At 41.8% G+C, this 25,987-nt stretch overlaps 1 protein-coding gene across 3 annotated transcripts in view; it reads right to left on the reverse strand.

Moving 5' to 3' along the window:
• The window catches only part of grid1a (glutamate receptor, ionotropic, delta 1a), a 200,870-nt gene that overhangs the window by 55,815 nt on the left and 119,068 nt on the right, over positions 1-25,987 (reverse strand). For all 3 annotated transcript variants that reach the window (XM_047335325.1, XM_047335326.1, XM_035606862.2), the window contains exons 3-4: positions 25,216-25,500; positions 12,543-12,748 (exon numbers count right to left, since the gene is read on the reverse strand). In XM_047335325.1, the coding sequence (XP_047191281.1) occupies positions 12,543-12,748; positions 25,216-25,500 (491 nt within the window). The remainder of the gene's footprint in view (positions 1-12,542; positions 12,749-25,215; positions 25,501-25,987) is intronic.

Below are 25,987 nucleotides of genomic sequence, written 5' to 3' on the forward strand. Positions count from 1 at the left end.
TGCAATTACCCTTATAACTCTTACTGTATTTGGAGTCTGGCACTTGGGAACTGGGCAATAATGCCAAGCCCACAGCAACAATTTCAGAGACAGAACTTTTCAACAATATTGTAGGGTTTTGGTATAATTGCATCTCACATTATGCTGCAGGGAGACGAAAGTGATAAAGCTATTAACGTATACAGACACAATAACTGTTCCAATTTAACAAGAATATGAACTACACAAGTGCTTTGCAGAAACTTAGAAATAGCTAAAATTCCTGTACAACACAAAAAGATTTATTATTAGACATATTTGAGTGCACTTTAATATGTTCTAACCTGCTGGACTTTGTGCTCCAACCCTAGTGGTTTCTGACTTACTGAAGCAGAAACAAAACAAGAGGCTATGAGGGAGCAGATATGCTATTCTGCTTCTGACTCTTGCAAATCTAGAGGTCATCAGATAAATGAGATAGACTTCGCTGAGTGCCTATTATGGGATTAACTGTTTTCCCTCCTGAAGAAATAAAAAATGCCCAAGGGGCTTACTGTTTCAATAATGCTTAGCTTGACTCATAATCACAAACATCAATCAAAGTTTATTATCATCTGTCAATAAAATAATGTGTTTTGGGTGCTGCCACTGAAATACATAAACTGAGAAGGGGTTTTGTTCTATTCACCTGACTGTATTAAATATTTCTTGTTCATACTGAGAAGGGGCCAAATGACACATTTACTGATCACAGAAGCGGGGAAACTATCAACCGTGGGGCAGTGCTGCCAATATTGTTGTTTTCATCATGGCCGCATGCAGGATATTAGAAAAAAACAGAGGTCCAGAAACTGAGCTTCTGATTGCCCCGGACAAAACTTTTTGCACATTTTAAGAAATTTACATTTTAGAAATTGGATAACAACAGCTGCAGGTGCGTTGGCAGTGGCAAATTTTATCTGTAAAGCAGAAGTGCATGAGAATCAGGTTAAATGTGGGAATAAATGATCCACACTGCAATCTGGAATCACAGAAGAGGCTTAAAATGATCAGAAATTAAGAACTAAACATAAGCAAAATGTGTTCATATAATAACTCTATATCATGAGACTGGGTTCGGGTTAGGGTATTGGAATTATGATAAATTTTTTTGTTGTTCAATTGAGCCTGTGTGTTCCACAGAAATGACCAAAGAACATGATCATGTCAGTTTGTGTTTGTGCAGCACAGGGGTATAATTATAATCCTCTCAAGAGCACAGTAGATAGTTCCTCTCTCATCTCATCATCTCACCTCCATCCCTTTATTTTTTTTCCTCTCCCCATATGTCTTCTCTTTCCAGAGCAGAGCTTTTATTGAAGCTGTCTTTTTTTAATTTCCATCCGTGTCGGTGAAGAAAGAAAACACTGGGTCGAGCGATATCCACGAACCCATTAGCTTCGCCACTATTACTTTGAGGTGGGGCAGGAGCTAAACCCTGCTCACATTGGGCAAGAGGTGGGATGAACCCTTGACAGCTTGTCAGTCTATAGCAAGGGCTGACATAGAGCCAACAACCACTCTCTCTCTACAGGCAATTTTGAGTTGCCAGTTAACCTGCATGTCTTGTGACTGTGGGTGGAGCATCAGGAGGGAAAGGGAGAACATGAAAAGTCCACACGGGTAAAGCCGGTCATCAGATAAAAAAGTCAGTCAGTCGCGGCATCGTATAATATCTCTGCAGCAGCAGAGGAGCTGTTTTTTAGGCAATTATTTTATGACTAACTGCCTATCATACAGATATAATGCCGTGGTTTGGACCGCGATGACCTCAACTGTGGGTGGCAGTGGCCTCCATCACGTTTCCTCTTTGCCACCACCGTCATCGGTAACACACTCCTCAGGTTATTTACCATTCTAGGGTCCTTTCCCAGTTTTTAGTCCCCTGACATTGATTAATGTGAAAGGATAAGCCATCACCTCCAGTTACGCCACCGTTTTAATTCACCAGAATTACTTATGAAAAGGCAAATTATTTATGAAAAGCTCTTTAACTTCAGCAGATGATTCATACGAGTGCAAGTAATAACAATCCATCAAGTAAAGAACTTGCCAACTGCCTTGGTTTTAATACGGGAGTTTGGATATACAACCATTTCACTCTCGATTATTATCTCCTTCAATGAAATATGTAGCTGAAGAGGTGGTTTTATTTAGATTGTGTTGGAATAAATGTCTTTGTCACAAAAACATGTACTATTGCAGGTGACCTACTGCATGCAGTTACAAACAGATCCTGGATATTTTTAAACTCACTACCTGAGCCTTGCTGAGTTCCTCACATACTCCCGGGGGGTACCATTAATTGATAATGGACAGAGAAGGAGCCATTTATTATTTACCTGTCAATTTGTAGCATTTGTTCATCAGGCAAAGCACTGATGTCTCCTCTGTGTGTATTGTGGCTTCTCCATGCTCCAAAACTTATTATGGAGAAAAATCACAGAGTTGCTGAATTTAATCACGGTAGACTAAATTGTTTTGCTCCAAGCCAGGGGCGGGATTGGAAAGTATTTGTTGGAGTATTCAAAGGCTACAGAATGAAACACTATTCACGGCTAATGTTTTGCTCTATTATTGTTTGTTCTGTGCAAGTAAGAGACTATTTCCATGTTACTGAATTACGGCAGGATTGGGGAAAAAAAGATGGTTTAAACTGGGTATGAATCTATACCATATTGCAATTGTCTGAGACACAACCAGAGAGACGACAGGGGAAAATGGGGAAATATTAAGGAACACAATAAGTTTGGGGAAGAGAAAGTAAGAATAAATGAGCAGAAAGAAAAATGGAGACGTAGACAGAAGTATACAGTGCAATAAGGGAGGACACAAAAGGAGATGAAGTTAAGGGGGAAGTAGCAAGGGCAGAAAGATAAAGCACACATGTAGAGAGAAACATGAAACCATTAAGAAGGAGGAAAAGGGGGAATATCCTGTAACAGGGACAGAAGGGGAAAGAGAGACAATGAGAGAGAGAACAGGGGCTAGGAGAGGGTGAGATGTGGGACAATGATAGATCGTTTTCTGGCAGGCTCAATTTGTCATGCTGTTATTGGGGGGGAAAATGGACTCGAGAGGGTCAGCGGGAGAGGACAGGGGTCCAGAGGTGGGAGCATTAAGTCGGGAGGGAGCGACACAAGTGGATGGTTAAGTGAGGTAAACTCCGAACACCTCTTCACCTCCGTCCTTCTACAAATGATCACTGATATCACAGTTCTCTGTCCAATCATATACTGGTGGACCATGTGGTTATAGGTTGTGCGTGGGTGTGGGTGTGTGGGTGTGTGGGTGTGTGTGTGCGTAAGTGTGTGTATTGAATTTAGAGTTAGCTACTGAATATAATATATATTATTTACTGCTATTGATCCCCCAACCAGACTAGTGATCCATGTAAACCATTTTTAATTCAATATTGAATCAAAACCAAGTGTCAATCCATTTTACAGAGAGTTGGATCTTAATCTTTCAATCCCTCAACTCGCACCTTCCACCCGGACTGGCCGCTGCAGACGGTGCCTTCATACACTAATCACACAAATGATCTATTTTGTATTCATGATGTTTATTGCAGCTCCACATAACCATAATAAATAATATAGTAAAAAACATGGAAATAAAATATTACATCAGTACAAATCTCATGACGTGGGGACTCATATTAGATAATAAATTTGATCTTTTAAATAACTGTGCTAACCTTTATATTTGGACGTATGGAAACATATCATGTTTCAATCCTATGATATGTTTGAATTTAAAAGGCTCTCATAATGTGTCCTCTGCTTAACACCTGCACTCCCGTACTTAGTGCTGACCATCTCTGATGTGTCTCTTTGTCACCTCACCGCTCCGAAGGACGCCATTCAACCAGCAGCGCACTGTGGCCTTCAAATGCATTCGCTTCACGGCTTAACTGGATCTCCTGGGTGGCTGCAAGTGGGTCTTTCTATCATGGTTGAAACTTCCCCTCCCCAAAACAACAACAGGCGGAAAAGGAGTTTTGGAGCTTTTTAATTATACCCGGCCTCGCCCATTAGCACTGAGGGAGAGGGCGTGGACGCAACTGGCAGTGATGGATCTATGGACGGGATGAGGGGCGACTCGGTGAAGGTGTGCTGGTGTGGGGGGCTTCCCTTCTCTGTGTGTGCATGAATGCAGAGGCTGTTGTTTGTACCAACACTACGCTCCCCTGCGCAAACACCGTGCTCTCCGTGTCAGGTTAATGAGTCGTGCTGGGATAAACGCTTCCAGGTCACGGCCAGCTTTATTTTGTCTGAGGGAGCAGCGAAGTCCAGGTGCCAAGACGCAACTGTGCTGCAAGCTGGAATAACATGAAACATGTGAAGGGAAACACACAAACAAACTAGGTAGCACGAGTGCAACTACAAGGATTTACGCATCATCATCATTATTTTTGATGTAAGTTATGCATCTTTAGTAAAAGAATAAAAAAAAATGTTGCCAAAACCTGGAGCAACAATGAAGACGGGGTAAAAAAATGGAAGAAGCAAGCAAAAGGAAATGTACTGGACACAAGAAATAAGAGTCCAGACACAGGGGATGTCTGTTACTGCTGAGAAGTGCTGTCGGTGGAAAGTGGTTTTGGACCATTTCCACAGTTTGATAACCAGTTAAAGATCTTTAGATAACAAGGGGACAACATTTGGATTGGAACTTGTCAGATAAGAGTCTACCTTGTTTATGTCTCCAGTTGATTACTTCTGCAAAAATGGCATTATGTTTTATGTCTCCATCGACAACCTAAGTTATGACATTTTCAGTTCCATTTCCTGTTTTTTTGTGTGTTCTCACCTGTGGTCGAAATGTCTATCTTATCTATTATTCCTTGACCTGAGTGGAAATCGTCATGAGGTCAGGGAAAGGTGTAAAGGAGGACTGATAGGACTTGGGAAAAGCCCACAGCGCTGCTCAGAGTATCCAAATGCATAGGAAATGCATAGGAAAGGAAGCATTGAAGCTCCTTTCCTATGCATTTAGAGAATCCAAACAGGTCTTATCATGGCTGCTGATCAAAAACTTACGGGTCACGTCAAGATTTAGGAAACTTCCTAAGCCAATTTGACAATTCAACCGTACCCCTACTCTGGTTTCAGGTCTCCACTTGCTGCCCTTGTGTTTCCCACTCCTGTGCTTGTCTGCCCCTCCCTAATGTGATTCCCATTTAGCAATTATCTCAACTCCTCCCGTGTCTTGAGTCTGTGTGATGCCTCTGCTCTTTGCCAGTTCCTCTTTTTTTCCATGTAAGCGTTCCAGCGATTTCCTAGTGTTGCCTTGTTTTCTTGTTTTTGACCATAGGCAGTATTTTTGACCTTGCCTTTGTCTGCCTGATCTGACTGCTTACCCGTGTACCGACACCATTTTTGTATTAATGGACATTGCTTATTGCACACCTTGTGAGCCTCCCTTTAGAATATGCACCATGTCATGATTACATTAGTCGGGATGCAGTCTTCAATCCCCCTTCTATTTTCATAATGTTTTTCAAAGTGTGACACTCTGACTTTGACAAAATAATTGAAAGGACATAGAAATGTTATAAAGTGAGAGCTTACTGTCAAGAGGCATTGATGACTGTCATGTCAGAAAAGTGTGTGAAAAATTGTGTGTGTGTGTGTGTGTGTGTGTGTGTGCAACAGCGCTGAATTCCCCCAGCAAGGAAAACCATTACAGCTGTCTCTTTCCAAATCACCCCATAATGGCATGTCAACTCAGACCGCTTTTATATCACCGTCCACAAGCATGTGTGACAGAACGACGGAGGAGTCCTTGGCATCAAAACATAATTCCTAGCAAGGGCGAATGTGTTTATTACATCTCGCACTCAAGTGTCACAGGGGTCCATGTTTAATCAGCGATTCGTGGTCTCAGGTCTTGACGAGTGAATCTGTTTCCACCGCCACGACCTCATAAGTCACGCAGTCGAAAAGTGTTCACAGACATGCTCTGAGAGTCCTTCTGTGCTCATGTTGTCATTCAGAAAGGTCCCTGTTCCACCATCAGGTCTGATTATTTTCTTTTTCTTTTTGTCAGCAGGACATTTAAAAACCGTGTTGTCAAAACACCGAATAACCTTCAAGGTCCTGGTCCTCACCTTCAAAGCCCTCCACCATCTTGCTCCCCAATGCCTCACTGATCTCCTCTCCCCCTACCAACCCACACGGTCCCTCAGATCCACCTCTGCCGGTCTCCTCTCCACCCCCAAAACCAAACTCCGCAGCCTGGGAGACAGAGCTTTCTCCAGGGCTGCTCCCAGGCTGTGGAACTCCCACCCCCAGGAGATCCATGACTCTGACTCCCTCACCACCTTTCAGTCACGCCTAAAAACCCACATCTTTTCCTCTGCATATCCCTAGCTCCCCCCGTTCCACTTTTATTTTATTTCTTTTTTTTTTGTACCAGCGCTTTGGGTGCATGAATATAAACCTTTATAAATCAAATATATTATTATTATTATTAAAACAGAAACGAATAAATAATTTCCAACATCAAGCCAGATTTGTTGAACTGTTGCTTATCAGAATCTTTGATGATGGCATTTACATTGCCTCCCACCCTCCATTATACATATTTGGATATTAAAGGACAAATGTTCCAGTTGGCAAAGATGGTGCAAAGTTGAAGATTAGAAAAGGTGCAAGAAAGATCCTAAAATACAATAACCCTCCAACAGCAGTCTCGCAGGTGATGCTCCTCGACTGTATGTGTTGAATCCTTTTGCAGTTTAAAAAACCCCAAAGAAGAATTTCAGTGAATGTGACAGATTCAGGATATCTGTGTTCAAATGTGTCATGACAAGTTAGGTAATGATTGTATTTACTCTCAATGACAGGAAGTGTACAATACAGCATATCCTGCGCAGTTGAGACAATAGTTCTGACAAGTATTCATTCCTCAGTAAACATGGTTCAAAAATAAGAAGGGGATTCTACTCAAAGACTGGCTGGCAAATACCACAATCCACTTCTAAAGAATTAAAGAGAAAAACATTGCTGTTATTATGTATAATAATAGTGATAATGAGTGTTGTTACTTCAACAACAGATGATTATGAGATGTTTTGTATTTTAAAATCCTCTGAAGGTGATATTTTTTATTCAAGTTTAAAGGCAGAAATAGAAACAAGCTACAATATAGTCTATACAAAAATAAGCTGCACCTCCCTCCAGCTAAATTTACTTCAGATGTGACTGTGGCAGAAATGTACAATAGACTTGTAAACAAGGCTTCATCTTTCCCACATTAGGTGTGTGACCTGGGCAGCGCTCACACACGTTCACAGGCTGTGGATTTAAATGGTTGCGGCTGTCGAAATCCATTCCCTAATCATCTGTGGACACAAAGGCCATCTTGTTTTCCCCCCGCTAGCTTTAAAATCCTCCTGTCTTATATAGGCGCTGTCTGCCGGCTACTATACTCAGACGCAGTCTCTGAGCACTCGGCTCTTCCGTCTCTTTTCACTGCCTCATCCTCCATTAGATCACATTACTTATCATTACTGTTCCATACAGAGGTGCTTTATTGTGTTTGAGGAGCCCTCTCAAGTTCACCTCTCTTTCTCATCTTTGACCTTTTCCTCCCTGCATCCACTTCCCCATCCTTTATTTCTTGGCCTGCCTTTGTAATCCCTTACAGTTGTGCTCTCGCTCTCTCTCTGTCTTCCTGTCTTTACCCTCCTGCCACTCTGTGCCGCATCTCTTTCTCCCTCGCACTTTGGCAGCAGGCAGCAGTGCTTGTCAATCTTGCAGCTAGCGACCGCGCAGGAGGCAGACCTCACCCAGCCACCCTGCTCCATCTCTCAGCTGGCCTGCAGAGCTGGCGTGCCAGCTGACACCACCCATTCTGTTTCCCCTCACATCGACACTTTTAGGAGCACGCCGTCCTGCAAGTACAGCGAGAACAGATGCAGTGCAGTCTGAGGAAGTATTTCACTTATATTACATTACACATGCTGATGCAGACTGAAATGCTCCAAGGCCTATATGACTCTAAATCCATAAAAAGCTTGCATGCTAACATACTACAAATAATAGACTTTTATCTAATTTTGCACTTTGCCCTAATTTAGTATGTATCTATTAGTCTTACTATCAAGACATATAATAACATTTCAGAATACACATTCTTAACAGGTACATGTATTCCAATTGGTTTTTAAACCATTTTGATCAGTTTTGTTGAAAATGAAATACATATCTTCAAAAGCAAGACCCCAGAGAGCCAAAGATCTAATTTGGGTGTCTTCGAGATATATAGCTTGGAGCTGCACCATTGGCAATTAATTGGAGAGTGACTTTGGTAACTCGTAAAATGTGTCAAGTGTTTGTACCTAAATGTGCATCATTTTATGCAAGTGATTTAGAAAATGCTCACTAATACAATCCAAGGACGTAGATATGGGACAGCTGAGGGCTTAAAATTCCACTTTATGGCCCTCTAAAAGGCGAGCGTGTCTCAAACGAAGTCGCACTATCGTGAAAGGATCAGGGAGTAGTTGGATGTCAGGAACAAGATGGCACTGAAGCTGACAGAATACGTTACATCCTCTCATGGCCAAAGTGAGCGAGAGACGAGATGGCAACTGCCTCGACTGGGAAAAACAAGACCTCAGAATTTCAGCAGGAAACCGCAGACACTGTCAGTGACATATGCATCTTGTTTGTATGAGAAAGTATGAGAAATGACTGTGGCCTGAGAGCACACTGGGGAAGTGACAACTGACTTGTGACAGAATATGTTACTCAAGGAAGGAGAGCATCATCAGAGTAGAAGAGAACAGAATAGAATATGTGACCCAGCATGACTTTGGCTGATGCAGTTGAGGTCCTTTAATATTAGTTGGATGAATTAAGAACGTGAAATTAAAAGTTATGAATATGGCCTAGCCAAATTAGTCCTCCCTGACAAAAGTGACTCTTTTTATCATCTACTCGTCGCATATTGGGACCTTTTTTCCGTCAGACCAACTGACCTTGAAGAACAAGTATGGACAGATGTGGGATCGCACATGTAAAATACGACCTGCCTCCACCCATAGGACCAACAGACATAGACTGAAAGAGACTAAGAGGGGTGGTTTGTAGTGTTTTTGTGTCATTGCTGTCTCTTTGTAGTTATTTGTAGCTCATTGTAATCAGTCTGCCTGATGTTGTTTTTCACCTTATTGTCATTCTGCATTTTCTTGTCATTGTTTTAAATCTCGTTGCAGTTGCTTTGCATCTCTTTGTAGTTGTGTGTCTCTTGTCGTGTTGTGCCTGTCTGGAGTCATTTTGCGTCCCTGCGTAGCTGTTTTGCATATCTTTGTAGTCGTTTTGAACAACGATTTATTGTATTATTATTTATTATTAGTTGATTACTCTGATGATTAATGTTTCGATTAATCTATCGATTATTTTCTGTTTAGTCGATTTCACTTTCGGTTAACTTACCAATAAATAATAACCATAACTTCCATTAATCTTTAAATCTGAGACTCAAGCATTTTTCTCATGAGAATACTTATAAATATAAATTTAAAATCTCAACATTTAAAAAAAAATGTGCAAAGAATGCAAAAAAGGGAGGATTTTAGGGCATCGTTCACTTTTTAAGTCAAAGTTCAAAACAAATAGTGCAAAAATTATTTGAGCGCATAAATTGGTAATTAAAATGTGACAAATATACATACCAAATAAAATCAGTGACACATTTCAAAAATAAATCTATGAATGAAAGATGTCTCTGCTCGAAAATGAAATAATCAAAATTAGAAGACTACATCTCTGCAACGACCTCTAATTCTCTAATGTTGGTATCTAGATGAAGGTAACACTTGTGAGATTTCAGCAGAAAACCAGTATAGAAGTTTCTGGGTCAGAGTAAATGATGATTGGAACACAAACATAACATAAATAATATATTTCCTTTTGCCTAAAAAAAAAGATAATTAGAGTGAATATTCTCTATGTAATAACGCAGATGAAGCTAAAAAAACAAAAACAAAATTACCAATCCATAACAGAACATCTGAACATTATCTGTGCCAAATGACATGCTGATAAAGTGAAGCATAGCAAAGTTACTGGCTTTTAGTAGGGACATGGTCAGATGGAATCTCCAATTTGGAACAATTTGGCACCGCTGTTCCATTTGAGGTTTCTCACTGTAAAACTCATTTCATTCCACATTTTTAGCAGTCTTTCCAATCTAAATACAACCAGAGTTCTTCAGTTGCTGGTTGGGTGAGAGTCGGTTGTAGAGTGATAAGAAACGCATTGTTGGAATCGGTGCACTGGGAGCATTCTTACGATAAGTTGCTGGTGTTGTTAGAATTAGGTCTCTAATAAAAAAAAAATCCCTACACTTTGGAAGTTCTGGTATGAGCTTTTTCGGATAGAGTTTCCTTTTCTGGAGTTGCCATCACTGGGGATGAACGTAAACAGTGCGACGCGTCGACGACTTGTACGCAAATTGACACATTAACGTGAGCGATTACATCGACGCGTCATTGCAGTCCTGGTTTTGTATGTCCTGTAGTTGTTTCAATTTCTCTTTGTAGTCATTTAGAATCTCCTTGTTCTTGTTGAGCTTTACATTGAAGCTGTTTTGCATCTATTTTTTTGTCATTTTGCATCTCTTTACATTAAAGTCTTATCTTCTTTTTCTTTTAGTTATTTTGCATTCCTGCAGCTGTTCTGCATCTCTTTGTAGATTCTTTGCTTCCCTTCATTGTTGTTTTGTGTCACCGTAGTCATTTTGCACAACGTTGTGGCCTGGCTTGTAGTTGTTTTGCATCTTTTTGTGATCATTTTTCATCCCTGACGCTGTATTTCATTTATTTGTTGTGTCTCTCTATAGATATGTTCACCATGCATGTAAGGATAATGTAGAGTTGAAATTGAAGAAGTGCTGGCTAGAGCAGAGCAGAAGAGAAAATAATGGAGCTGAACAAACTATGAAAACAGACAGATTCAGAAAGGAGGAGGAAGCAGAGGCTCTGTGGTAAACAACAGCATTACGATGTTGCTATAGTAAATAAACTTCACATAGTTGAAGTAACTTAACACTGCCGTAACGTATTTCATCATGCCAAACACAAATAATTTGACACAATCAATGCTGTTAATCCCAGCAATCAACAATTTTCCTTGGCATGGATTTTACAATCATGAAAAAAACATTTGGCATCTGTGATGAATTTTGTCAACTTGCCGTCACCTTGGCAACTTCACTTTTTCTCCTCTCATGCTAAAACAGCTCAGGAGTATGTAACTCTCAAAGGCATCGTCGTCGTTCTCAATTCAGACATTAGCATATTTACATTTTTTCTCTCCCCCAGTATCGATAGTGGGGAGCGGGACCGCTCGGTGACCACAGTTACCAAGGTATTAATGAGGCTTTGGTGAATTAACAAACCTCCACCACTTCTAATATATTAACATAATATTCACTGGAGCATTTGGGAGCTCTGCTGAATGTGAGGCTGTGCTTATTTTTCCATTGCCTCATGTTAATTGTATGAGGGACGATAAAGAATATAATTGACGAGATTAAATGCGGTCTTGTGAGGAGAAAAGATATCTACAGCAATGTGTGTGTGTGCGTGTGTGTGTGTGTGTGTGTGCGTGCGTGTGCATGTGCGTGTGTGTGTGTTCAAGGGAGTACAGAGAAAGATCAAAGTAGTATGTCATTAATGAAACATGAATGCCTGGGTGAATTCACAAACTGTGCACTGATTTATATTACCACAGGTGCTTAATTTAAAATAAGACATTTTTTGAGCAACATTTAATCTGGTGCTTTATAGAGAAAAAATTAAGGCGTCAGTGAAGAAAATGTGGGAGGTGCATCGATTAACTGAAAGTAAAGACTAAGAGTTAAACCTTTGAGACACAGAAACAGATCTGTAGGCTATGTTGTAACCGTGGTTCTGAGTGACGACACTGTCTCTCCACCTCCTTGTACATACGGAATATGTAGCTGGGTGGAGAGATAGTCTCAATATGAAAGCTGACTTTGACTCTCATGAACTTTGCCTGGGGCTGTATGCAACGCTGTTCAGATCAGTCGATGAACCCCCCCCCCCCCCCCAGGAGTGTAGTAAAGCCTGCATTCATTTTTTTTGTCCAATGATACATTTGTAATATACGATGCAGTATATTGGCACCTGTTTTTTTTCTTTTGTGCCTGCTCCATAAGCAACAGCCATCTCAGTCTGATCTCTGTTGAACCCCGCACTCAGGCAATTGCATCTGGTTTCATCAGTTTTAACAGGGAACGGGTCACCGACAGTGGCAAGTTCCCAGTGAAGACTAAGCAACGTATGACTCAATTATTGTGTCAGGCTTTTCTTTCCCTTCAGCTGTTTGATCAGATGTCAGATTAAGATTGTCAGGAGAAGCGTTCCTGGTCGTAGGTCCTCGTGTTTATTGAATAAATGCTTGTTTTCTGTTCATCTTTCCCACCGACTCTCTGCTTGTGTTGCTGATCACATGATGAAGAGGAGTCGCAGCAATGCAGCTCACCTGGTGGATGAACACCTGTGCACCCCGAGGGCTCATGAGCAGCACGGCCCGGCGCAGAGTGTCCCGATACCGGTTGAGCTCCTCAGTGCGCATAGTGCTGAAGAGGTCAGTGAACACACGGCTGACGTTGCGATCCACCCTCTGCAAGGAAACGTCCAGACCCAGCCGAGAAGCTTGGTCCATGAAGGTTTGCAAACCCCGGATATCTGAAGGAGGAGAACCAGAGACAGAGAATGGGTGGTGGGGAGAGACAGCAAAAAGAAACTGAGTAAAAACAACACTTTAGGCAGGAGCCATGTCATACAGTAATTTATACACGGTGCATTGAATTATGCGGGTAAACAACCGATGCTTTCAACGGCTGAACAAGACGCTATATTTTCATCCTCCATTCCAAAGGCTTATAGGCAGGTTTTTGTTCCTTTCTCTTGATCTGAAAAGCACGACAAGCCACAACAAGGACACTCGTCTTTCTGTTTCCTGGGGTTTACAGGATACAAAACTGCAGGCGTGTGTGTGTGTGTGTGTGTGTGTGTGTGTGCGCGCGCGCGCGCGCTATACAAGAAACCACTTAGAAGAAGCCTGAGTACACACACATATAAAAGGTGATGCATAGCGGAGGGCTCAAAATAAGCATGCCAATCCCAGCTGTCACAGTCGGAACAGTGGTGCAACCTCTCTTTAACATCTAGTGCTTTAATTCTGACAAAAAGACAATGTACAGAGGCACAAAAGGCAAACTTGCTCTGAAAAGTCTGCTCATTGATTCTAGTTGCTTCCTTTCCCCATGTCGGACTAATTTCCGTGAACTGGATTCCAGAGAGGTCACACGTGAGATCAGCGTAGATCTCCAGGACCTCCTCTGCTGATGGGGTTGTGCAGGCGAGCGAGGCACAAGAGTTGCTCCTTCCCTGTTCTGTTGCGGCCGAGTACGGCCCAGTCGAGGCCGGAAGTCTTGGTGTTGCTCCTCTCCTTTTCGCTTTAATCCCTGCTAACGTCACACTCAATAATGGCGAAGCAAACCATTAACCCCTTCTTTCCACATTCACTTAAGAAGTGACACTGTGAACCTAAAACAAAAAGGCATCTTGTAATTTCTATTCATTACGTAAAGCATTTATCCTTAAAACAGATACAATTGGCGAAAACCTGAACAATTGCATTACAGGACGATTTAAGGTTTGCTCCTGAATTTTCTGCGAGTGCAGACGTAAGGGGCTACAGTGCTGCTAGTGAAAAAGGTTCTTGTGGAACTCTTTCCATCCCAAACACACACATATTTACTCCTGGTTATCTTACTTTGAATACAATAATAACAACACTAGTAATAATGCATTTTATTTACAGGCGTCACAGAGTTTAAAATCATTAAGAACATCAATCATTAAGATGTGATGAATGTGGGTGATGAGTAAAAATCCGACTGAGTATGCCAGTTTAAAAAGATTGAGTTTTGAGATGGGATTTTGAAAGTGGACAGAGTCAATGTTACAGATTTCCGGTGGGAGGGAGTTCCAGAGGTGGGGGGCAGAGCGGCTGAAGGCTCCAGACCCCTTGCTGGCCAAACGGGCGGATGGCAGCATGGAAGAGGAAGACCTACGAGTTCGGGTGGGTGGGTTGATGTGCAAGAGTTCAGATATGCACAAAAGCTCAACCTCTGAGTAATCGCTCCATGTGTTCGACCACAAACACAACCCATTGACCATTGCAACTCATTTTGGCTATGGTATTTTCTACAGTATAAACAATATTCAGCTGCAGTTACATTTGTTCTTATTGACTAGAGACCTATCATAGAATCGTACTCAGTGTTTTTTCTTCTTCTGTTCTTTAGTGTTTGCCAGTCAAAATACGCAAACAAAGAACTAACTCATACAAATAACTTAACATGTTGTGGAGTTGAACATTTTTTTCAAAATAACTCATCTGAGATTTAAGGGAACTGACCATAGAAGACAAACCATTCTAAGGAGAAACATAATATTGGGAGGAAAAAAAAACTTGTATCCCTCATGGGAAACAGGAAACAGATCCTGTGAACAAATAGACAAGAGTTTTTAATCCCATGAAGTGCCAGGGGAAAGCAACCATGCGATAACTACCCGAGTACCCCAACAGAAACACTGGACTTCAAAGCCGGCGTTCCAAAACCGTAGCAGGCTTTTCCAGGGGGCAGCCGTGTCAGCCACGGACAGGGCTGCAGAAAAGAGGATTAACGTGGAATTAAAGGTCTGATTTCTGGACATGTTTACCCATGCATCATTTCTGAACACAAATCTGCCTCTGAAAGTTCTAGATATCAAAACCTAAACCCTCTCCACCCGGTGGATCAGCATCCTGCTCTCTCCCTCTGACAACTCGCTCATTGCTATTTCATATTGACAATCTCTAATATTTGAACACAAAAAAAGAACAACCCACCAGATGTCGTGTAAAATGGTGTAGGTATATTTACACGTGTAGGTCAGCAATCAAATGTGGGACATTGACCAACTGAAAGCCCCAGTTTGTTGTTTTTGTAATTTTCTGGCGGCAACTGGATGTAAAGTTTTAAACCGCGACCGACTCAGCGACCGACTGCCATGATTCTGCCCCCACGAACAACCGACTGTTTCATCTTGACTTAGTCATTTCCTGTTTTACGTTGTCGCCCATTTTCCTCATCTCTCTGCACTTCCTGTTTTCCTATTGTAGTTGGTGTCTTCACTTTTCCCTGTGTCTCCTGCCCCTGCGATGGGCTGCACGTGTTCCTGATGTGTCTCACCTCTGTTCAATCTTGCCTCGTGTACTTAGTCTTTGCGATCTCGGTTCGTCTGTGTTCATGGCTCCTGTTTGCAACCCGTTCTGGTCCGTGATGCCTGTGATTATCTGTGCCTGTTTCTACACCTGTGGACACCCTTAGATGGAGTCTGTTTTTGTTTTACTTCATTGTAAGTCTGTTTTCTTTTCTATTTATTAAAATCATAATTTTTGACCGCACTTGGGTCCTGGGGTGAAGTCAAATTGTCAATTTGGCTTAGGAAGTTCCCCAAATCTTGGAGTGACCCGGAAGTATTAGATCAGCAGCCATGATAAGAGCTGTTCGGATTCTCTAAATGCATAGGAAAGGAGCTTCAATGCTTCCTTTCCTATCTCCTTTGCATGTGAATCATTTGCATCTGATGTCACACGGTGGCGAAACCCTCTGAAACATGCTGATGGAGCCGCTGCGTTTACACCACGGCAGATGCACATCAATAACATCCGCCGCCGCATGTTGACGTAGTTTAGTGTAAGTGGAGTCGGATTCTCTGAGCCACGCTGTCCGCCTAAGTCCTATGAATCCTCCTTTACACCTTTCCTTGACCTTGTGACGTTTTCCACTGAGTTCAAGGAATAGTAGATAGGAAGGACATTTCGACCACACCCCTGTTCCTGCACCCATGCCCTTTAACACCGACAGGGGACACTTTATGGTGGCGCACCGCCGATTCCATTTCCGGTTTCCAGCAGCGCTGTTAATTCAACGCAAATGCACACACACTGTAGCTTTAACTTCTTTGACAAGACCACATTTCCTTGGTTTGTATTCCTTCCATTGAAGCATGCGTTCAGATGACATTGAGGCTTGTTCAAGTAACCAAACTTGGAAGCGTTCATCTCTTGTGAATAAGACTGTGCCTCAAGTTTCCATAAATCAAGCTCAGTTCCCCTAATAAATAGAAACACAACTTCATCACGGATACAGAATTCATTGTCATTAATTTATAGAGAATACAAGACTCCAATCAGCAAAAGTCCTGTCAAAAGCGGCAGAGTTGCAGTTTCTAAACCACATCTCAGGAGAGAGAGAGGGAAAGAAAACAAGGCCAAACACTTTGTGTGGGCGAAGAAAAACCTGCATGTCACAGTGTATAGAGGAAAAAAGGTCCCATTTATTGATGATTTCTATGTTTTGGGATTTATGCCAGGAACAGATGAGTGTATGTAAGGAGACAGTGGAGAGAGAATGATCCCACAGTGGTCTACTGCTTTTCTCCGCCAAGGCCCAACAATCCCCTTAAGTCCAATCAAGCCGCACCATATTGCACACACTCAGAGATATCACTCTCCAAAATATGCCTTAATAGTATTCATCAAGATTGACGAGTTATCCCCCGGGAAATTTGTGAATGTCAAAATTGCGGATCAGCGCAAAAAATTTAGTTTTTTTTTTATTATCTTGGCCCATGTTACATCCTTCAGAATGTTTTAGTTTAATCTGTTGACAAACCAACCAGCCAACCAACAGATGGACAGGGGTGAAAACACAACCTCCCTGGCGGAGATGACAAGCGCAAAATAGACGTATCGTGACTGGTGGTCCCAGACTTTTGGTCAACAGCCCTACTGTGTGTGTTGGAGAGGACAGGGAAGATTCCGCAGATCAAGGAAGACCGAGCATACCCCATGACATTTGTTTTACATCCTTTTCAGCTCTAACTTACTTGAGTTGTAACTGGAGTGGGACTTCACCCCCCAGATTGGAGCAGTGCAGAAATGAGGCTATCATGATAAAAGGGCTCAGAGGTTTTTACTGAGCTGTCAAGCCATGTTGCAATTCAAGCGGAAAAGCCATGAGAAATGGGCACACTGCAAGCCTGCGCTTACTCGAAATTGAGATGTTTCTGTTCGAGCAATCACTGCTGTGCTTGTAACAATGCTCTGGATAAAAGGACAAATATCAAATATCAAATTCATCTAAAACCATGGTTATGAGATCCATACGTCATACACAAGTTAATCTGCCAGTCTTCATAATATGTGTTACAGAGTGGGCTGAGACAAACAGAACCAACGTTTCCTTTTGTTGCTCAAAGAGTGTGAACGTTTCCAAGGGAAGCACTGTCAACAACGTGGTAGAGGATATGAGCAGTCTGGAGTGGAATCATTACTTCAGTCTTGGTCTGGTGAAGGGTCTCAGAGATGCTGTACAATGATTGCATTTTTGGCTCCAACATTTTAGTATGACGGGAATAAAATGAATTGCCTTACTCAATTTTGGCAGGCATGCTTTTGGGAAGATACCTGTGTGCTTCAAAGGGAGCCAGTAAGACAATTGGATTGTAAAAAATGTATTAATGAAAGAATTGCAAATAATGCAGAGTGAATAATCTATTAAAACAGAAGGAAGACCGTTCTAAACAAGATGGATACATTTGAAATTAATTGTATTTCATTTATCCATTTTTTATTATTATTTAAAAAGAGGTCGATTTTGGGTGAAACTAATCTTCTGATATTCAGATATTTAAACTGAGACATTATGTAGAATTTCTACAATTTGACATCCAGTTGTTGAGCATGAATAAAGACCTATGCAAATTAGGTCTTACCAATTATTTGACCCACTCACAAAAAAAGGTGATGTGCTTCTGTGTGTTCCTGCAGGGTTTATTTTGTCACTTCTCACTTACAGTAATAAACATTTATTAGTGCGGAGAATAACATCTACAATATGGGGGTGGGTGGTGGGTGGTGAGAGGGAAGGACAGACAGAGAGAGTGTGTGTGGTTTGAATGGACTGACTAGCTACAACCATTTCCACACATATTCCTAAAGCGTTTCTTCACGTCTACATACAGCACTTCTCTATCATTCATTCACAGCCGTCTGGGGACAATTTGGAAGATTAGACGCGAGGACTCGTAGAACTACATTCTCATCGCGTGTGTTTAAATTATCACTTATACAAAATATTCACACTGGAATTGAATTGATGTCACAAAAAAATATTCCAGAATGTGTAGATTGATTTTTCCAGTTCAGCCACGACCTCTCAATTCTGACACTGCAGCTTCACAAATGTGCTCACTCTGTCACAAGATGACAAATCTGTGCACTAACTATGTCGCAACGCTTGTACTTGTTCTGTAGCTGTGGAAGTGAGAGCTGAGTGTTGGGCGGATTGAATCCAACAGAAATTGCGATCAAACCAACTGTCGGTTGTCAAACGAGGGAGGGAACACATTCTGCATTGAAATGGTCCAGAGCGAGTTACAATGAAGGGTAACAACTTGACTTAGACTTTTTTTATTTCACTTCAGAAAATCTTATCTGAAGAGAGGCTATGAAATCTTTGTATTTATCCATCATGGGCGGCGCCAGGGGGTAGCTCGGTGTTGCTATAGCACCAATATTTGACGTAGCAACACTTAAGCAACACCATCAATTTCGTGAAAACAAAACAAAAAAAACCCCCATATATTTCATTCATTAACTTGTATCATTTAATGATGGTTTTGGAAAATATTAATCTAATTGACTTTTATCAAAAACAACATAAAACCTTTTCGCGACAGGGGTCGTGGGTCCTGACTAATAAAATATAAATCCTTGTGCTGCCCATGACACACATATAAAAACAATTTGTCAAACTTTGTTGGACTCTGGGAAGTTTGTGCAAGGATACACATGTGACTACGTCCAGTTTAAAATAAATAGAAATAATAGGTGTTGTCAAAAATGATTAAAATGTGGAAGGAATTGCTTTAATATTTGAGAAGAAAATCTAAAAATGAATAATTCCTGACAATGACTGATCCTGATTCAGAATAGGCCTAAATGTTGTGTTAGTCAAGTTTAAATAAAGTAACACAATAAGAAGCATATTAAAGCATATGTCATAACAAAGACGCATCTTCAGCGCTCTCAAAAGACGTGCTGTATTTTCTCAGAGCTGTCACTGTTACAGCCTGCCTCACATAATACATTACAGACTAGTTACCACCTCTGCAGGAGATATCCTTTGTGTTATTGTACATTTACACCCCGCCGGTGTTATAAATGCACTTTCAACATTAGAATCCACCTCCTACTTGCGACCAAAAGCAGCTTAATCAATCTCACACCTTACCCCGTCCTAATTCTCTCTTCCTCCAACAGAGACCCCGTCACTTACAGAGAGGCCAGAGACAGATGTAGCTGCTCCGCAGTCATTACCAAGAGCAGGTTAATTCGGACAGACAGTCAAGGAGGCTACTGATGTTCATAAAAACAATCGACCCTCCTTGAAAACTTCTTATAAGCATGCCTCAGTCGGCCTTCAATGCTCTCTTTGATATAATAAAATGACAAGGCAATTTTACGAGCACATTTGTTTGCAGATAGCTCACCCACCGGCCATCCTCCCCATCGAATCAATAGCTGGCTTCCTTTTTACACACACAGTCTTTTGAGTAAAGTGTAGCATGTACTACAACAGCATTTACAAAAGCATAACACATTATAAACCTTTTAAACAAGACTGAGAGACATGCAAGCTGCTCTGTGCAGCTGCGTTTAAGCACAGCGGTGTTTTGAGCTAAATCCAAATAGAATGTAAACAAGGTTATGATGCTTACATGCTGCTGTTAAGAAGGCATAGGGATTACAGTGCTAACCAGCTGACATAGCAACTTAATTGAGCATGTTAGTAGGCTGACATTTGCCCAAGGAAAGAGTAAAGTACAGCTGAGTTTGTTATTGTGATTAGTTTGTACAGGTATTTGTTCTTGGAGCTGAATATTGGACAACTTAACGATTTAAACTGATGAAGGTAAATGGTAAATGGACTGTATTTATAAAGCTCTTTCCAGTCTTATTAAGCACTATGAGTTCCCTTGAAAGTGTATTATTATTATTATTAACCCTTTCAAAGTGCTTTACAGGACAAGTCACATTCACACTCATTCATACATCTGTGCTATTTTACTTCTCTTTCTCTGTCACATTCATACACTGTTGGAAGAGTCATCAGAGGCAATTCAGGGTTAAGTGTCTTGCCCATCGGCATGCCGTCTTGGGGGGAGCTGGGATCGAACCACCAACCTTCTGGTTAAAGGACAACCGACTGAGCCACAACCGCACGTGAGAAGTTGAGGAATCGTCAAAGTGATTATTACTATCAGTGTGAGCTTTAGTAAATCTGGACCCAAATACAGATACTGAGAAAGATGAGTTTAATTAATGAAGTAACATGAAACGGACTTAGAGCCTTTAAAGGGAAAATAAAGAAAATCCGACACTGGTAATTCAAATGAGGAACACAAGGAGCAAAACACAAGGAAACACTGAACTGAATCGCAGGGCGTGACAGGGGTACAAAACAGCAGGAGCAGAACAGGAGACATAGCAGAAGTAACTGACAAAGACAAGGGAAGCACAGAGACCATCCGTGTCTCCTTTAGCAGAGGGTACACTGGACCTTCCTATGCGACAGGAAAGGAGAAATAGACGCCCCACAATTCATTCCGGCAGCGATATTTAACATGACGCGCCATGAACAGATGTAAAATATGAAATCCGAAGTAGAAGAAGAAGAGTATGAATATGACCAGGAGTCGGTTCTCTGAGCAGTGCTGTCTGCTTTTTCTAAGACCTATAATCCTCCTTTACACCTTTCCTTGACCTCATGACGATTTCCATTAAGGTCAAGGAAAAGTGGTTTGTAAAAGACAATAGGAAGGACTTTCTGAATCCCCCCTGTATACACAAGGAAGGCAGGGATTACTGGACACATTAGCGACAGCTAAGTGGGAGACGGAAAACAAGAGACAGGAGAACGGGAAATGAATGTCTAATTAAAACAGGAAACAACACACAAGGGAACAGGAAAGTCTCTTCACAAAGACACACAGGGAACGTTAATCAAATGATAAATAAACAATAAAGTCCACAAAGATGACAACAAAAAGTCAGACTAATACTCAAATACCTTTTAGTCTGGGACCTCTCGGGTCATTTTCGATTTCCACGAGTCACGTGACTAGAGCAGAGAGGAGATGATGTGATGATGACTCCACAATGTCTGTGAACCAGCGTTGCAGTTTATGTCGGAGAAATGTGAAGATATCCGGTACTGCTCGTTCATCAGCGGCAGCCATCTTGGTTGTTTACAAAAGTTGCTTCCATCCATGTCATGGTATAAACCCCGCCCATTATCAGATAATCGGTTGTGATTGGACGGGCATGCTTTCTGCTGGAGAGAAGTCTCTTCCCAGACTGTATTCTGGCAGAGCAAATTTGAATGAGCTCCCAGAATTCATCTGCTTCCCAGGCTATTCTCGATCCTGGCGGATCATGACAATTAGGGATATGTCTTCTGGGGAGTTTTAATGATTCTCTGGCTCTCTACTGGGAACCTTCGTCAATGGAAAATAGATCAGGTTTGTTCAAATATGCACTTGACTTATCAGTATGTGAAAACAGGTCACTGAGGGGGTCTGTACGGTGCCTGTAAAGGCCTCCTGATCACATGATGAAAACTGTTTGCGTCAAATCAACTTCAAGAGCAACAGCCACTGGGAAAGGTTCAACAATTTGCCCACCAACCCGTGGTATAACCCCAGGACTAATTCATGGTCAGACAATGACAGACGTTTGGGGATGAAGAAAGAAAGAAATTAAGAGAAAGGCAAATATTTAAACCTAAAGAAAAGAAAGGTGTAAATTTAGCAATGAGCTGCTATAGGAGAACATATCATTGTGTTATTTCTTATTTGCCTGAAGGCACAAAAGGAAGAAAAAAAAAACCCACATAAGGATGTTTTCCAGTTGTAATACATTCAAATGTCCTCCTATCTCCTATCAAGCTACAGTGGAGTAAGACTGATGGTATTTCTCTTACTCATGAAAGAAATTATGAAATATACCCACTCTGAACAGAGAATCGCAACTTGGGCTGAAAATATACAAGGATAAATGGGAGAAGAAGGTTCAGAAGTTATTTTTTTACATCAAATTCTCTTTATGCAACTGATACATTATTGGAGACCGGAATGAATTGGTTTCCCCGACACACTTCATTACACTGAGCTGCACGTCGGGCCTGAGGTCAGGGAAACCAGCTGTTTAAGCTGTAATGAAACACCAAATTCACCCTGAACTCTACTACCGCAGAGCACGGCGCCGCTCTCTTCATCCAACAACGAAAGATTAAAAGACAAAAGAAAAAAAATACATTCCACGCTCTAGATATGTGTTATATATGTGATGATGTTTTGGATATTTCTCTGTGCTGCAGTGCAACGCCCCGGGCGACTTGCACGATCTGGCTCTATCTTTCATAACATCTGCTTTCTAGACTAATGCACCGTCAGCAAATTGACACAGCAGCCAAGCGAAACACAGTCTTCTCACTCCTTATCCAGAGATCCATCACACAGAGTTCCTCCCACTTGCCATGTTCAATGTGAGATAGCCTTGGTACAGAGATCATGGTTCTGATGAATTTGTTCCTCCGAGGTCCCATATTGTTTTCACAAACCAGTGTAATAAAGACATTTGACGTTTTAAGCGCCAAAACCCTGTTTCACTTTTGGTCACCCCTGCCTCCAGCCCACTCTCCTTGGCTACCAGAGGATCTGGTTTAGGTGTGCCGACTTGATAATCTCCAATGCCGTCATCAATCAATAGATGAAAGCACCAGCGCACAACTTTGATAAAAGTAAACTCCTCATCATAGATAATGTGTCCAATTACTCATTAGCACAACCACGCACAATCTGAGTAGACATCCTGCAGCTGTCTCTCCCGACTCACTCATGTTAAGTATGAAATCAACATTTGCTCGGCGCAAACACAGATCTGCAGATGGAACTCTCCTCTCGAGGCACTGGTGTGGGTCACTGTTGTGCAGCTTGTAGGCAGGCACCATGGGTATTTTGACTGTTCTGTGATGAGGATCCTAATTAGCCGCTCCACTCCTTAATTAAACAAGATAAACAGTGTAACACAAGCTCAAATGTCAACGGAGCTCACTTTAGTAGCACCTAATTTAGCAGACTTTAAAAAAAAGAGGCTATTTTGTCACGACTAACATTCCCATCCATTATTTCTCACCAACGCTGCCTTGTTAAACTGAGCCTTCATTCATTAGACATAGGTTCCCTCTCACTGGACTTGCAAGTGAGGGTTCATGTGAACTGTGCGCAAGTGAGATGTTAGACATAAAGAGTCCTGATTCAATGAACGGAGCTGTGTTGCACCAGAGAGAAAAAAAAACTTTTTTCTTTTATTTTTTGCAAGGCAGATGGGTGTTCAGAGTTAGCTTACAACAACGATGACACATCCTGATTTCAAATAGGTCGGCTTCTGAAAAGACATATGAATGGAAGGAAATGGAGGCCAGATTCATCCTGGTTAGGGAAACAATAGATGGGAGTGAAATGACCTTGCATAATATTTGTGCTGCTCCAGGAATTGACTCTTTGCTGGTTTGAGCATTCACAAAATTTGCTGAATCAAATCATACTCAGACATCTCAAGCAGTTAGCTAAATGTTCAGTAAATTAATGACGATACATATAGAGATAAATGTTACCTTATGTAAGGCAAGCGCACACACTCCTCCAAACCTCAGTGGGTACACACCAGAATCAACAATGTCATTACTGTTAGTACAGACAGGTCAGGGATCAGGGACTCGGGTATTGGAACAGTAGATTTAGGTGATTTACTTTTTATTTGGAGAACTGCCAGAGGAACAACATATAGGTTTAACATTGAGCTTTCCTAATGACCATTCATTTAAACAGCAAATGAGCAATGTGATTTAAATGTCCATGAAAGAAAATGATGATTGAGAGATTCCATCACCTGTGATATGGGATGTGACAATTGCTGGTCCTGCATGGTGGCATTAACTTGATGCTCAGAATGGTAGATGGACTGTATATGACGTTTTTCTGGCAAGTGTCTTGCACAGGGACACTCCGGCATGCACACTGGGGGCAGCGGGGATGGAACCGCCGACCTTTTGGTCAGTGGTCCACCTCATGAGCCTCTCAGATTGCTCTGCCCATGTCAGAAACATATCTCAAAGTAGATGTGACAGATTAAATGTGAAACATGTTACATGCATTCACATGGATCACTGACTATCAGTGGAGTTTAAATTGTGCGGCGAGAGCCTGTGTGGGGGTTGTGCGTGGCTGTAGCCGATTCCCCTAAGGGCTTGCTTTACTATACACTATATCAACTGTAGCTTCCACTGTACTGAAAAAATAAAACAGATTTACACTCCCCTCTAGATTGCACTCTTCCAAGTAGTAAAAAGATTAGCAGGCAGTGGCAAAGCATCATCTGAGGAATGCCAATGCAGCAATCTACTCTCTTCGTCTCTCCGCCCTTGCACTACCTTGCCAGTCACTCTTCGATCCACAGTGCTATGCCTTTGCCAAATGTGGGTCAAGACAGGTCGAGTCCACAGGGGCGTCATGGGGAGAATAATGGAACAGAATTGGAGAACATCTCGGAATAAACAAAGTGCTGTTGGGGCACACCGTCATTATTCTGCCACAAATGAGACAATTAGGCTCAGATTTGTCTCTACATCGGGATGCTAATAATGGTGGTGAATGCAGATCTTGTTTTTCCTCTCAAATTTCTACTGAGCATTGATTCATTTTTTTGTTTTAGCACTGTGCATCTGTACAGTATCTGTGTGTTTATGTGTGTGTTCATCTCTTTTCCCGCTCTGCGTTTTCTTTTCAGCATATGGATTCTTATGTCAATACAGGTTTACTTTAGTCACGGCCTGATAGCCGCCTTCCTGACACTGGAGATGGTTTTGGTGCATTCACATTTAAATGAAGGAGCTGAGATCATCTTACATACAATGCCATGTTTATGCGATACATTTAGCCATCGAGCGCTTGCATTTGCCTTAACTCACCGTAGTCGCTCTCATAAAAGATGATGAACTTCTGCCAGTGCAGTTCAGAGACCAGGGTGAGCAGCACTTCATTGATCCGAACAGGCGGACGGGCAGCCAATGTGTAGCTCTCTCCGTCTGGGCTTGGGTTGAGCTGGCAGGCGGTTCGGGGTGAGCCATCCCCGTTCCTCTGGATGAAGAGATGGGGAATGTGCATTGCGTCAGTCAGCGACTGCAGGGCGCTTGCGGCTGCACAGCCGGTGGATGTGACCAGAGCGAGGATCCCCTGGTTCATCAACTCACATGCTGGACAGAGGAAAGAAAGACCAGAGTAGGGAGAGTTGAGGCGGAAGAAGAGGGAGGACAGACACAGGTTGGTAGAGGATGTCAAAGGAATGTAAAGAAGGACAATAAGGATGAATAACGGAGAAGTATAAAAAGAATGAGGGGAAACGAGGAGAAAACATGGGAACAAGAGAAAAAAGAGAAGAGGAGAAGGAAGGAGATAAAACATTGTTATATGCTTTGAAAGTCAATTCAAACTATAATCAATTCCAACAAGATTTTCATTTCAAAAATAATTTTTCACATTGCTGCACTTTAGTCAAGAAAGTGTGTTCAGCAGAGCTTAAGAATTGAAGATGGTTCTGTGCGTATCCTACTTAGGATTACATCTGAGCTCCTGCGGTGGAGAGGAGATCACAGGAAGGAGGAGATTGGTACTGAAGTAGTATTATAATGTGCACATGTGTAGACACTTGGGGGGAGGGGAATCTTTTAAAATCCTTGTTCA

Source organism: Scophthalmus maximus, chromosome 10 (assembly GCF_022379125.1).
Source record: "Scophthalmus maximus strain ysfricsl-2021 chromosome 10, ASM2237912v1, whole genome shotgun sequence".
Classification (NCBI taxonomy): domain Eukaryota; kingdom Metazoa; phylum Chordata; class Actinopteri; order Pleuronectiformes; family Scophthalmidae; genus Scophthalmus; species Scophthalmus maximus.